At 35.0% G+C, this 13,466-nt stretch overlaps 1 protein-coding gene across 13 annotated transcripts in view; it reads right to left on the bottom strand.

Moving 5' to 3' along the window:
• The window catches only part of CFAP69 (cilia and flagella associated protein 69), a 91,204-nt gene that overhangs the window by 39,494 nt on the left and 38,244 nt on the right, over window positions 1–13,466 (bottom strand). For all 13 annotated transcript variants that reach the window (XM_012176940.5, XM_027968682.3, XM_027968681.3 and 10 more), the window contains 4 exons: window positions 12,874–12,992; window positions 11,102–11,220; window positions 4,249–4,330; window positions 43–235 (listed from right to left, as the gene is read on the bottom strand). In XM_012176940.5, coding sequence (XP_012032330.3) covers window positions 43–235; window positions 4,249–4,330; window positions 11,102–11,220; window positions 12,874–12,992 — 513 coding nt within the window. The remainder of the gene's footprint in view (window positions 1–42; window positions 236–4,248; window positions 4,331–11,101; window positions 11,221–12,873; window positions 12,993–13,466) is intronic.

Raw genomic sequence — 13,466 nt, 5'->3', positions numbered from 1 at the left:
ACAGATCTAATTATTTCTACAAACAATTACAAATACACTTACCAACAATCTTCCCATATTTATCACGTTTTACTCCTAGTTCTTTTTCTTCCTTTCTCCACAATTTAATTAAAAGACTAGCAGCTGTCTGGTCCTTCTTCCCTCGCCAAGCATTGACATGAGCCGCAGTTTTGGGATTATCACAAAATTCAACCATTATTCCAAGTATTAGATTGCAGAATTTTTTTTGGTTCAACTTTTGCAAGGAAACAGAGGAAGAAAAATGTTTCAATAAATAAATATTTTTTAAATAAAAAAATAAATATTTTAAGAATTATTGTCTTTTAAAAGAGAAATATTTGCGGTAATCAGTAGGTTTTTTCCTAAATGATTGCCTTATAAAATCAAGACTCTAAGTATGATTTGTGACCATCTCCTGTTAAAATAGATACCATCGTAATGAGTTCATTTTCAAACAATAAGGACTTTTAAAAAATAGAAATAAAAAGATTGAATATAATTTTGATGTAGTCATAAACACATCCTGAACAAAAATGTCATTGATTTAGTTCAATATGAAAAAGAAATATTGAAATTAAGTGGAGCAAGGTCATTTGTGCTATACATAAGACTGTAATTATAGATCTTTTTAATTTACCTGGTTTATTAAAGTTTGTTAAGACTCATCCTCGCTGTAACCTCATTATTATTAAGAGACTGCTGCTGCTGCTGCTAAGTCGTGTCTGACCCTGTGCACCCCCATAGGCGGCAGCCCACCAGGCTCCCCCGTCCCTGGGATTCTCCAGGCAAGAACACTGGAGTGGGTTGCCATGTCCTTCTCCAATGCATGAAAGTGAAAAGTGAAAGTGAAGTCGCTCAGTCGTGTCCGACTCTTTGCGACCCCATGGACTGCAGCCTACCAGGCTCCTCCGTCCATGGGATTTTCCAGGCAAGAGTACTGGAGTGGGGTGCCACTGCCTTCTCCATATTAAGAGACTAACTGATAGTAACTCCAAGTGGCAGTCACATGTGAAAATAAATCAAAATGAAGTATAATCTTGTAGTCTGAAACTCAGCAACCATAAAAGAGTATATCAGCAGTTAAGAAAAATTATCTTATTAAGCATATTTCCTGTTTTTCTACAAATAGTTTTCAGCAAACTAAAATTTAGGTATAGAGAAGTCCAAATAGAGCAGAGGTGTCCATACAATCATGGCTTCTGTGTGAAATATTTTTGGTTGAGAAACTCTTACAGTATACTGCTAATAGAATATGGCAAAAGAAGCATGTAACCTGTTGTCTGAATTACATATATTATCAGTTTCCTGTTTAATTAAATTATGGATAATATTACCTGCTTTCAGTTCAGTTCAGTTCAGTCACTAAGTCGTGTCTGACTGTTTGCGACCCCATGAATCGCAGCACACCAGGCCTCCCTGTCCATCACCATCTCCCGGAGTTCACTCAGGCTCACGTCCATCAAGTCCGTGATGCCATCCAGCCATATCATCGTCGGTCGTCCCCTTCTCCTGCACCCAATCTCTCCCAGCATCAGAGTCTTTTCCAATGAGTCAACTCTTCGCATGAGGTGGCCAAAGTACTGGAGCTTCAGCTTTAGCATCATTCCTTCCTAAGAAATCCCAGGGCTGATCTCCTTCAGAACGGACTGGTTGGATCTCCTTGCAGTCCAAGGGACTCTCAAGAGTCTTCTCCAACACCACAGTTGAAACGCATCAATTCTTCCGCGCTCAGCTTTCTTCACAGTCCAACTCTCACATCCATACATGACCACAGGAAAAACCACAGCCTTGACTAGACGGACCTTAGTCGGCAAGTAATGTCTCTGCTTTTGAATATACTATCTAGGTTGGTCGTAACTTTCCTTCCAAGGAGTTAGCGTCTTTTAATTTCATGGCTGCAGTCACCATCTGCAGTGATTTTGGAGCCCCCCAAAATAAAGTCTGACACTGTTTCTACTGTTTCCCCATCTATTTCCCATGAAGTGATGGGACCGGATGCCATGATCTTCGTTTTCTGAATGTTGAGCTTTAAGCCAACTTTTTCGCTCTCCTCTTTTACTTTCATCAAGACGCTTTTTAGTTCCTCTTCACTTTCTGCCATAACGGTGGTGTCATCTGCATATCTGAGGTTATTGATATTTCTCCCAGCAACTTAGAGAGTTATTATCTTATATGGGGTTTCCCAGGAGCTACAGGAGACACGGGTTCAATCACTGGGTTGGGAAGATCCCCTGGAGGAGGGCATGGTAACCCACTCCATTATTCTTGCCTGGAGAATCCCATGGACAGAGGAGACTGGAGGGCTACAGCCCATAGGGTCGCAAAGAGTCAGACACGATGGAGTGACTAACATACACACACACTGTCACATAGTAAACTCTCAGTAATATTTAACGTTTATGAGCAATTATTATTTCACACCAAATAAATATTTTAACAGATTGTATTAATCACAATCCTCAATCAAGTTAGTTTTTTATTCCTCTACTTCACTTTGGGAACCCCTGGTGGCTCAGTGGTAAAGAATCCACCTGAAATATAGGAGACATGGGTTCGATCCCTAGATTGAGAAGATTCCCTGGAGAAGAAAATAGCAACCCACACCAGTATTCTTGCCTGGGAAATCCCATGGACAGAGGAGCCTGGTCCATGGAGTCACAAGAGTCAGATATGACTTAACAACTAAAACTACTATGACATACTTCACTATTAGGAGGGAGGCAAATGTCAATGGTTGAAGTTTATATAGAAACTTCATTAAAATTATTTGTAATTTATAATTAGCTTGGTTGGTTTAATCTACATTAAGTACAATCTAATAATTGCATTCAAGAAGACACAGCAAAAATGTGTCAGGAATTATTCAAACCACTGCATGTAAATGTATACACACATGCACATAACTACTCATACAATCCTAGCAACAGTGCATGAGGTAGATAATACTGTTATCTCTATTTATAGATGAAGAAATTGGTAACAGAGATGTTAAATAATTTGTCAAAGTTACACAGCTAACAACTCCTGGAGGCCTCAATCAGACTGATTCCAGTCTGTGCTCACAGTCACTGTACTATAAGGCTTCTCCTACCAGTCTTCATATCTTTCCATCCAGAAACCCTAATGGTGAAGGAGAATGAATATAAGTAAGAAATGTCTTTTAAGTCTTCTATATATTGTTAAAATAAAATTTAATTACTATACACACACACACACACATACACACACACACACAATATCATTCCTCACTTCCAAATATTAAGTAGAAGCTACATTTCAGGAAGATATGCCAAATTAATTTTGTAGCTTTGAGAATTCCTTGGCACTGACCATGTGCTTCTAGACATACTCTAGTCAGAGGAACATGGTGAGATAAATGTCATTTAGGACTGCCTAAGTAGAGCTATGCATACATCCTCTGTATTATGCTCAATTTTCAGAACTTTCAAAGGGTTTCTGCTTATGACTCATTCAAGGTGGGTTATTTTTATTATTAAAATTATTACTTATTTTTTGTTTGTAGTGTTTTATATCTAATGAGCTTGCTATCATCTTTAGTGTCAACTAATTTTCTTTCACAGAGATGAAAGGACACAAATAACTTTAGTATCTTTGCTAAGTTAAAGGTTTGTTATTCTGTTAATAATATCAAGAATGGTGGCAATCACAGGCAGTGACATACCTAGAACTCTGCATGAGAATATCTCTCAGAGTTTTACTGAAACAAAAGTATACTTTTTCTTTATATTAACTATGGACCCACTTATTGAGGCTAGGAGGGGAATACTGTAAGGATAAATGAGAGTCTGTCATTCTCAGCCTTTCTGGATCATTCTATGACACACTAGTCTTCACATTACCTACAAATCATACAGGTTTTTTTTTTTTTTAAATGTTGATTTTTCCTTGTTTGTCAAGCTAGAAGTTATTAGTAAATGATTATTGACTTTGAAGTAGTCTAGCTGTTTCTTTAATTTTGTGGGGGAAAATCCACATAAAACAAATTCCTTGCTGTCATGTGTTTGGGAACATTCATCTAAGTAAACCAATTTCTTCACTGGAGGAACTTTCAGACTCTTTATTACACCAATGCACATTATGGAACTCCAAGAGGGATTTTTGTTTAAAACAAACATTTAAACTCTATTTGGAGGCACATTTAATCACAGAGTAGTGTTCTGTGATACTCAGTTTGTAAAGACCTAATAAAGACATATTTAATTTTTGTTAAACAGTTATTGTACTTACTGCTAATAAATCCAAAAGGAGAAATATGCCTTCTTTTTCAAGAAAGTAATCCTCTGAGGGGTAACATCCCAAAATGCAGCACCTTAAATAAAAAGGAAGGTAATAACTTAACAAGGCTTTACTGGTAAATTCAATTTGTGATTTTATTTCTATCAAAAATATCTTTTCAAAGAATGTTTTTCTTCATTCTCTCAAATCAGTTTATTTCTTTGCTTAAAAACTGAACTTTGAAGAGACTTTGCCAGTGTAGTTTAATTTCAACTATTTAAAAACTAATCCCAATTGTTTTTCATTACTGCCTATTTTCTGTAGATGCAATGTTCTCCTTTGCTTTCCCAATGTTAATTATTCCTAAGGTCTTCTCTGGTTGCTCTATGAACTATTTCTTCAAGCTTTATTCATTACTGTCTTTTACAGTGCTGGCATACCTGAAATACTTGCTTTTTAAAATTGCTTCTAATTACATCTTATCTTGGCATGAGATTATTTGCTGAAGTGCCTGCTGTGAAGTGCCTCATTGAGTGAGGGACTGAAGTTGTTGCCAGGGCTCCTTTCACTATTTTCCTGGGTTGCAACAGACATGGGCTGAACAAGCCGCTGCTGGTGGTGGTGGTAAATTGAGCCCAATCTCCCTCTAGTCTTCCCAGGAATGGCAAGCCTGCTGGGGTTAATCGAAATCTCTTTTCTATTTAATGTGGTATTTATTTATTTATCTATGATTCAATAATAATATGATAATTATTTAACATGGCTCCCTCTTGGGGAAAAAAAAGAGAGAGACCTGTTTCTGCTGGCTGTCTTGTGATGTGGTTGTGTGTGGTGGCGGATGTGAGGATTGGTACATAAAGGCCATCAGCTTGGCCTCTTTCACTCATGGGCTTTCAAGTTTTACCACCTATGGGTATGAGTCACACTTACTTTGTTCCCACTTTTGAGGTAGTAACTCTCTCATGCCTATCATGGCCTGTCTTTTGCCTCCTTAATTGATAGCATTATTGTAATAATAAGAGAAAAAAATAGAACATCCTTCTCTGTTCAGAAATTAAATAATATATTTCTAAATTTCCTAAAGATTGAAAAGAAAATCACAATGAAAACTGGAAAACAGTTTGAATTTAATGATAAGAGCATATGGAGCCTTGTTGACTTCACAGGAGAATTTACAGCCTTAGATGGATATATTAGAGCAGAAGAACTGTTGAAAAATCTATGATCCTAGCATCTATCTCAAGAAATAGAAGAGATAAAACTGAATGAAAAAAATTCCACAAAATTAATTAAATAGAAAAACAAAATAGCATAGAAACAATGATGCAACAATTGATTCTTTAAAAAGACTAATAATATTGATGTCGAAAACCTTGATGAAACCCATCAAGAAAAAAGAGAGAAGGCAGAAATGACTAATACCAAGAAAGGAAAAGAAAGTATCACTTTATATCCTACAGACATTAAAAATACTAAGAGGAGATTATAAATGCTCACATAGCAGGAAATAACAAAAATTTAGACAAAATAACTAAATCCCTATAAAAAGACATCAGAACCTATGCATGAATAGAAAATCTTAACAGATATATACATATTAAAGAAATGAAACCTATACTTTAGCATCTTTCTACAAAGAAAACTCTAGGCATAGACAACTTAATTGGTGAATTCCACAAATGACTTAAGAAAGATATAAAAACAATCTTATGCAAACTCTTTCTAGAGAAAATAAAATGAAGGAATACTTCCAAACTTGTTTTCTGAGGTCAAAATAAACTAGATTCCAAAACTATTCAGGGAATATCAATAAAAAAGAAATATTAAACTTACATTAACATGGTATTCTCTTCCCCAAATCTAAAAATATTTGCTAATTGAATCCAGCAACATAAAAAATAAAGACATAATACACCATAACCATTTCAGGCTTATTCAAGAAATACAATGTGATGTATCATATAAACAGAATGAAGGAGAAATATGATACCTCAATAGAACTAAGTGTTTGATAATATTTAAAGTCCTTTCCTGATGCAAAGGAATAGATGAGAACTTCTCTTATTTAAGTTTCTAAGAAAGGGAAAAAGATCTGATGCCTGGTATTACCAATTAAACACCGAACTTTGTTGTTATTGCTGTTCAGTCACTAAGTTGTGTCCAGCTCTTTGTGACCCCATCAACTGCAGCACACCAGGCTTCCCTGTCCTTTACTATCTCCCAGAGTTTGCTAAAACTCATGTCCAACTTATTTATTACTAATCTATTATACAAAGGTATTTGAAGGTATACAAAGGTATTTGTGCTCTAGTAAAAGACACAGATAAAGTCGTTTATCTTCATCTTAGTATAATTATGAGATATCAAATAAAAAGGGATAAAACATCAAGTCATTTTCTGCAGTAACCACTGAATCCCAATATATTGGTATATAGCAAGGATGGTACTCAATACTCATGTCTGAACTTTTTACTATGCTTAATACAGCACCTTGGTCAATAAGACTTTGCTGTTGAAACTAAAGATCAGGTTATCATGTTATCACTATATCCTTCTCTGTAGTAAAAAAGAAACTAGATAGTTGATTAGCCCCATTGCCCATGTTTATCTGGAAGAGAGTTGAGTATTCCAGCTCTGTATAAAATGAGAGAATTTCCAGGAGATAAATCTAGTTACTTTATCCTTTGGAAAGTAATATTCATCAGAGTTTTCCTACTACCCCCATGTTTATTGCAGTATAATTGGAATTTTTAATCTGTATATAGTTTCTGTATATAATTTGGTGAGTTTGGACATATGCAAATACTTGTGTTGCTATCATAACAATCCAGGTAATAAAAACACTCATCACCTATTAAAGTTTCCTTATATCCTTTTGTGTGTTTTTGTTGGTGGTGTTTTTTTCAGGGGGTGGGGTGGGGAATAAGACCACTGAACATATGACATCTACTCACTTAACAAATGTTTAAGTACACAACATCTTACCTTAACTGTAGCCACTCTATTCTAAAGCAGTATGAGCAATGTGTTATACTGCAGATCTCATCTCTGGAACTTACTAATCTTGTATGACTGTAACTTTATATCCATTGAACGACACATCATGCCTCCCTCGCTCCATCATTCTACATACTCCATCATACTACATACTATTATCTACTTTTATACTTTTGACTATATTAGATGCTGTGTTTAAGAGAAATTATGTATAAGAGATATCCTTCTCTGAATGACATTTCACTAGCATAATGTATCCTATATTGTTGCAAATGGTAGGATTTCCTTTTTTAAAGCTGAGTAATATTTCACTGTATGTACATAACACATTTTCTTCATTAATCTGATGAACATCAGTGTAGTTTCTGTATCTTTACTATTGTGAATAGTGAATAATTATTCACAGTGAACAATGCAGCATAGAACCCAGGATGCAGCTATCTTTTCAAGATACTGATTTCAATTCTTTTGGATATATTCCCAGAGGGGAGATTATTGGATCATATGGTAGTTCTATTTTTCATTTTTTGAGGAACCTCCATATCGTTTGCCATGGTGATTGTACCACTATGTCTTTCACCTCTTGTTTATGTTGATTTCTAAGAACTTTATTTTTAGAAATTATAAATGTGATTGTTTCTAATTTCCTCTTTATTGTATAGTTCATTACTAGTATATAGAAATGCAATTGTCTTGTATGTTAATTTTGTATCCTGCAACTTTAATGAATTCATTTATTAGTGCTAACAGTCTTTTGGTGGAGTCTTTAGTGTTTTCTACATATTAAGATCATGTAATCTGCTCTTGTCTGGAGAATCCCAGGGATGGGGGAGCCTGTTGGGCTGCCGTCTTTGGGGTCGCACAGAGTCGGACACAACTGAAACGACTTAGCAGCAGCAGCAATCTGCAAACAGATGCAAACTTTACCCTTTTTTTCTGATTTGGATGTTTTTTTTCTTTTTCTTGCCTAACTGCTCTGAGTAGAACTTATGGTACTATGTTGAGTAAAAGTGGTAAGAGTGGGCATCCTTGCCTTGTACAGATCTTAGAGAAAAAGTTTTTGGCTTTTCACCATTCAGTGTGATATTACTTGTGGCCGTTTCATAGAGCTTTTATTGTGTTGAGGTAGATTCCTTCCCTACCTAATTTACTGAGAGCTTTTAATCATCAAAGGGTGTTGAATTTTGTCAAATGCTTTTTCTGCATACATTGAGATAATTGTGTGATTTTTGTCCTTCATTCCATTAATGTGGTGTATCACATTGACTAATATGGATATATTGAACTATTCTTGTTTTCCAGGGATAAGTCCCACTTGGTCATGGTGTATAATCCTTTTAATGTGCTGTTGGATTCAGTCCAATATTTTCCAGAGCATCTTTGCTTCCATGCTCATCAGGGATATTGGTTTGTAGTTCTTTCTTTGGCCACGCTGCTTGACTTGCAGGATATTAGTTCTACCACCAGGGACTGAACCCAGGTTCAAGACAGTGAGAGCACCGAGTCCTAACCCCTGGACTGCCAGGGATCTCCCGGTTCTCTCTTTTTTTTAATGATGTCTTTATCTGGTTTTGATATTATGTTGATGCTGGCCTCATAAAATGAGTTTCGAAGGGTTCTCTATTCTCCTATCTGTTCGAAGACTTTAAAAGGGACTGAGGTGAGGTGAAGTTGCTCAGTCGTGTCCAACTCTTTGCGACCCCGTGGACTGTAGCCTACCAGTCTTCTCCATCCATGGGATTCTCCAGGCAAGAATACTGGAGTGGGTTACCATTTCCTTCTCCAGGGGATCTTCCCGACCCAGGGATTGAACCCGGGTCTCCCGCATTGTAGACAGATGCTTTAACCTCTGAGCCACCAGGGAAGCCAAAAAAGGGACTAGTATTACTTAAATTTTTGATAAAAATCACATGTGAAGCTCTCCAGACCTGGACTTTTTTGGTTGGGAGGTTTTTGATTATGGAGTCAATCTCTTTATTGTTACTGATCTGTGCAGGCTTTCTATTTCTTCTTGATTCAGTCTTGGTAGATTGTATATTTCTATTAATAGTTTAAGTATGTTGTGTTTTCACTTTAGTTTGCCTTGAGAAATCTTCTAGTTTCCTTTTTGTTTTTGTCTCCAACCCAATGGTTATACTAAAGTGTGTTGTTTGATTTCTATGCTTTTGTGGACTTTTCTGGTTTCCTTTTGTTATTGATTGCTAGTTGAACTCAGTTCTAGTCAGAAAAGAATGATTTCCATTTTCTTAAATTTGTCTAGGCTTGTTTTGTGACCTTGTACATGACTTACCCTAGAGAATGTGCCACATGTGCTTGTAAAACAAACAAACAAAAATCTCTGTGTCTCTTCTCAAAACTACTCTAAATACTTCACTTATGGCCACCAAATGTGTAGGTTTTTTCTATACCAAACAATTATTCAATTCACAGTGGACATCAACTGGTTTATCCTCCAGTTCAATTCAATTCTGAAACTACTACCTAGAGTTAGCATCCAGTCTCACAGGTTAAAAGCTCAGTCCCACAAGATTATGGTGCTTTCCTCCTCCCAAAGTTAGATTTTAGTCCAGGTTGTCACCTGTGCTTCTGACCAATCAGATGTAGGGTAGCTCACAGAAGTCAGGAAAATAGCTTACTTACTAGATTACCAGTTTACTGTAAAATAATATAACTTGGGGACAGCCTGATGGAAGAGATGAACAAGACAAAGTATATAGGGAAGGGGCCTGGAGCTTCCATGCCCCTCTCAGCAACTCCACGTGTTCACTGATGTGGAAGTTCCTCAATCTCATTGTTTAGGATTTTTATGGAGGCTTCATTACGTAGGTATAACTGATGAAATATCAGTGGCCATTGGTGATTAAACTCAATTTTCAGTCTCTCTTCCCTCCTTGGAGGTTGAGGGTGGAGCTGAAAGTTACAACCTTTAAGTAACTATATAGTTACTTCCCTGGCAACCAGGCTCCCATCCTGTGGTTACCTAGGGGCTTTCCAAAAATCACCTTAGTACTATAAATTCAGATGTAGTTGAAAGGGGCTTATTATGGATAAAGAAAGATACTACTTTCATCTTTATTACTCTGAAAGTATTATAGGAACTAAAAATAAAAGACCAAATATTGTAATAAAAGATGTTCCCATTGCTCTTATTAAGAAATTACAAGAGTTTGGGGAGTTCTGTACTAGAAATGGACCAAATATAAATTTTAAAATTATAAATCACAATATTACAGTGATTTAAAAAGTGTGTTTTCTGCTGTTATTGGTAGAATATTCTACATACACTCTAGTCATGAGGGTTTTTTTTTTTCTTAAACAAATGTGTGTGGTGTGGCTCTCATGAATTCCACCCAAACAGAACAAAAGAAATGTATAAGTGTTAATGATATATGAAACTCAAGTAATTTCCCCCAAGACAAAATTTCATAAATTGATGTTAAGAAAGCAGTTTATTTATTATTTGCCCTTTGGAATGCTAAACTTTTTGGGAAATAATATTGACTAGGAGATACCTAATGATTGGTTTTCAACTCTTTAAGATAAGATGAATGAGGAATTCAAGAGTCTTCATATCCTTCAAAAGGATATGAAGAATACTATATGAGGAACAGTAGATGCTTGTGTTTTCCCAGGCCAGACCAAAATGGAAAGCATTCAAATCACAAATATAAGGATCTAAGTTTAGATACAAGAATGGTTTTTATATGTGAGTGATGGATAAGACTACTTTCCAAGGTATACTTGTAAGTATTATTTTTGGACTATTGAAAAGAAAAAGGCTTGTCTTTCTTCTGCAGTTTTGAGGGAACAAAATGGATGCATAGCTAGAGAGGTAATTTTCTTTTACTGTGGGTACAGCCATACTCACCAAATGCTGTCTAGTGTACTATAAAGAAGTACATTATAGCCTAATCCACTCTGTAACTTCTTGGGGTCTGTTTTCATTACATGAAGAATTATATCCACTCCTCCAGTTCCAAAAATTTCCTAAGAGATTTATTTACAGTTATTTCTTGAAATAAACAAATACTCATTTCCTTTCCCATTTCATCTTATCCCATAAAACTTTTCAACTAGGAAAATACAACATTGTTAAGAAAACAGTGTGTATGGGCATGCTCAGTTTCTCAGTCATGAACTCTTTGTGACCCTATGGACTGTAGCCCACAAGAGTCCTCTGTCCATGGGATTATCTCAGCAAGGAAAATAGTACAGTAATACAGTTTTTTTTTAATTTTTACTCACTTTTCTCAGGAACTTAAGACAAATTATTGTAAAGTTGGTCATTTTTTAAGAGAGGATACCAATCAATATGCCAACTTAATCCCCATTTATATTTTTCCTCTTTCTCTTTCTTTAAAAAAAAAAAACCATAAGACTTGTCCCATGGCTTTTTTTTTTTTTCACACTGTAGTGAATGTAGTCTAACATAATGTCAGATAAGTCCCAGATAGCAACAACTAATTTAAGGGGTTAAAATTCTATTACGGAAGACTTTCTAATGTTTCCAAGAGAGAAATAATCAATAGCAGTTAAAACTTTTAATAATTTATATAAAGTTATTACCAGTTAATATTTGTCCCATACTAAGTATCTTTCTTATAGTCCTATTATTCTATTCTGGGTCCCAGTAAGCAAGACTATGAGTATTTTCTAGAAGAACATAGACACAAGATGATAGAATATAAGAAGTTTCACAAAAGCGTGGAGCTAAGTATGTATTTACTGTTCTTTTGGCTTCTCCCTCAAATCACTGTACTGAAGCCTTCATAATTTTTAATTTTTACTTTTCCAAATCTGTATTATTATATAAGTTATTAATCTCTGAGACTCAGAGTTTTCTAAGGCATTAAAAAGATCAAAAGGAATTAAACTCTTTTTTAACTTTTAGTTTTAGGTATGAATCCAATTCAAACACAAAATGGCATTTATAATGGTACAGCCACTTTGGAGAACTATTTGCCAGTTACTTCAAAACATAACACCTAGCTTATGATTCATCAGTTGCATTCCCAGGTATTTACCAAAGAGAAATGAAAGCATTTTTTTCCCACAAAAAGACTAGTGCAGCAACCTTAATTAAAGCTTTAAACATAGTAGTCCCAAATGGAATCAGCCCAAGTGCTTATCACCAAGCGATAGAGAAACAAATTTTGGTATACAATGAAATACTATTCAGCAATAAAAAGGAATGAATTATTGATATATGCAACAACATAGATATGTTTCAGAAACATGGTGCTGGGTGACAAAAACCAGAACTGATAGGGTAGATAATTATGTGATTCTATTCATATAAAGTTGAAGAACAGGCAAAACTAATTTATGAAGACAGAAACCAGAACAGTGGGTTGCCTAGATGCAAGTAGGGGCATGGCTGCTAAGCAGCATGAAAGAATTATAGACAGAAAAAATTTTATATATTAATTAGGATACTGGTTAAATGCATGATGTTTGTCAAATCGAATGATATACTTAAGATCTATATACTGTATGTAACTATACTCTAATTATAAAAAGAATATTAAATCTTCTTAAGATTAAAAAACACCAACATTTATGGACATTTACTAAGAAATAGTTCCTAATGTTATGTGATTGAAAGATCTGAACAAAACTTTGATTCACAGGCATACATACCTTTCCAGGAATATGATGTTCACAAAGACCAGACAATATAAGTAAAATATCAGACTGAATTTCCAGAAGAATGGCCTCTTCCTTATCATTATACTTGCTTATTGTATTTTTAAAGATTCCTGATTTGAAGAAAGTTAAAGAATGTAAAGTTACTGAACACTGCATTTTTATTTTGATCAATTACTGTTCTGAAATTCTTACAAAATTTCAACTAGAACTCTTTTTAAAAGGGTTATTTTCATTGCATGGTTTCCTAGAAGCTGTAGACAGATGATAAATGGATTCTTTGAGCTCTCAATACAATCAGTATTCTGATATATATATATATATATATATATATATATATATAATTTCTAGTACATAATTAATTGAATATCATTAAAAGCAGCCTTTCACAACCTGACACTTCATCAAGAAAACAAAACTGTTTAAAAATATGCAATTTCATGAGGCAAAGACACATGCCTTTGCAAAAATATGACCAAAATACTGATCTTATCTTGCCTCATCTCTTATCCTTATGATTAACAGGGTCAACTTTAAGTAAAGGTGGACGAGTGCCCTAAGTATGTTTTCTATTTCTGTTATTTCTT

This window comes from Ovis aries, chromosome 4, assembly GCF_016772045.2.
Source record: "Ovis aries strain OAR_USU_Benz2616 breed Rambouillet chromosome 4, ARS-UI_Ramb_v3.0, whole genome shotgun sequence".
NCBI classification, from domain to species: Eukaryota; Metazoa; Chordata; class Mammalia; order Artiodactyla; family Bovidae; genus Ovis; species Ovis aries.
This window is presented reverse-complemented; position numbering and strand designations above follow the sequence as displayed.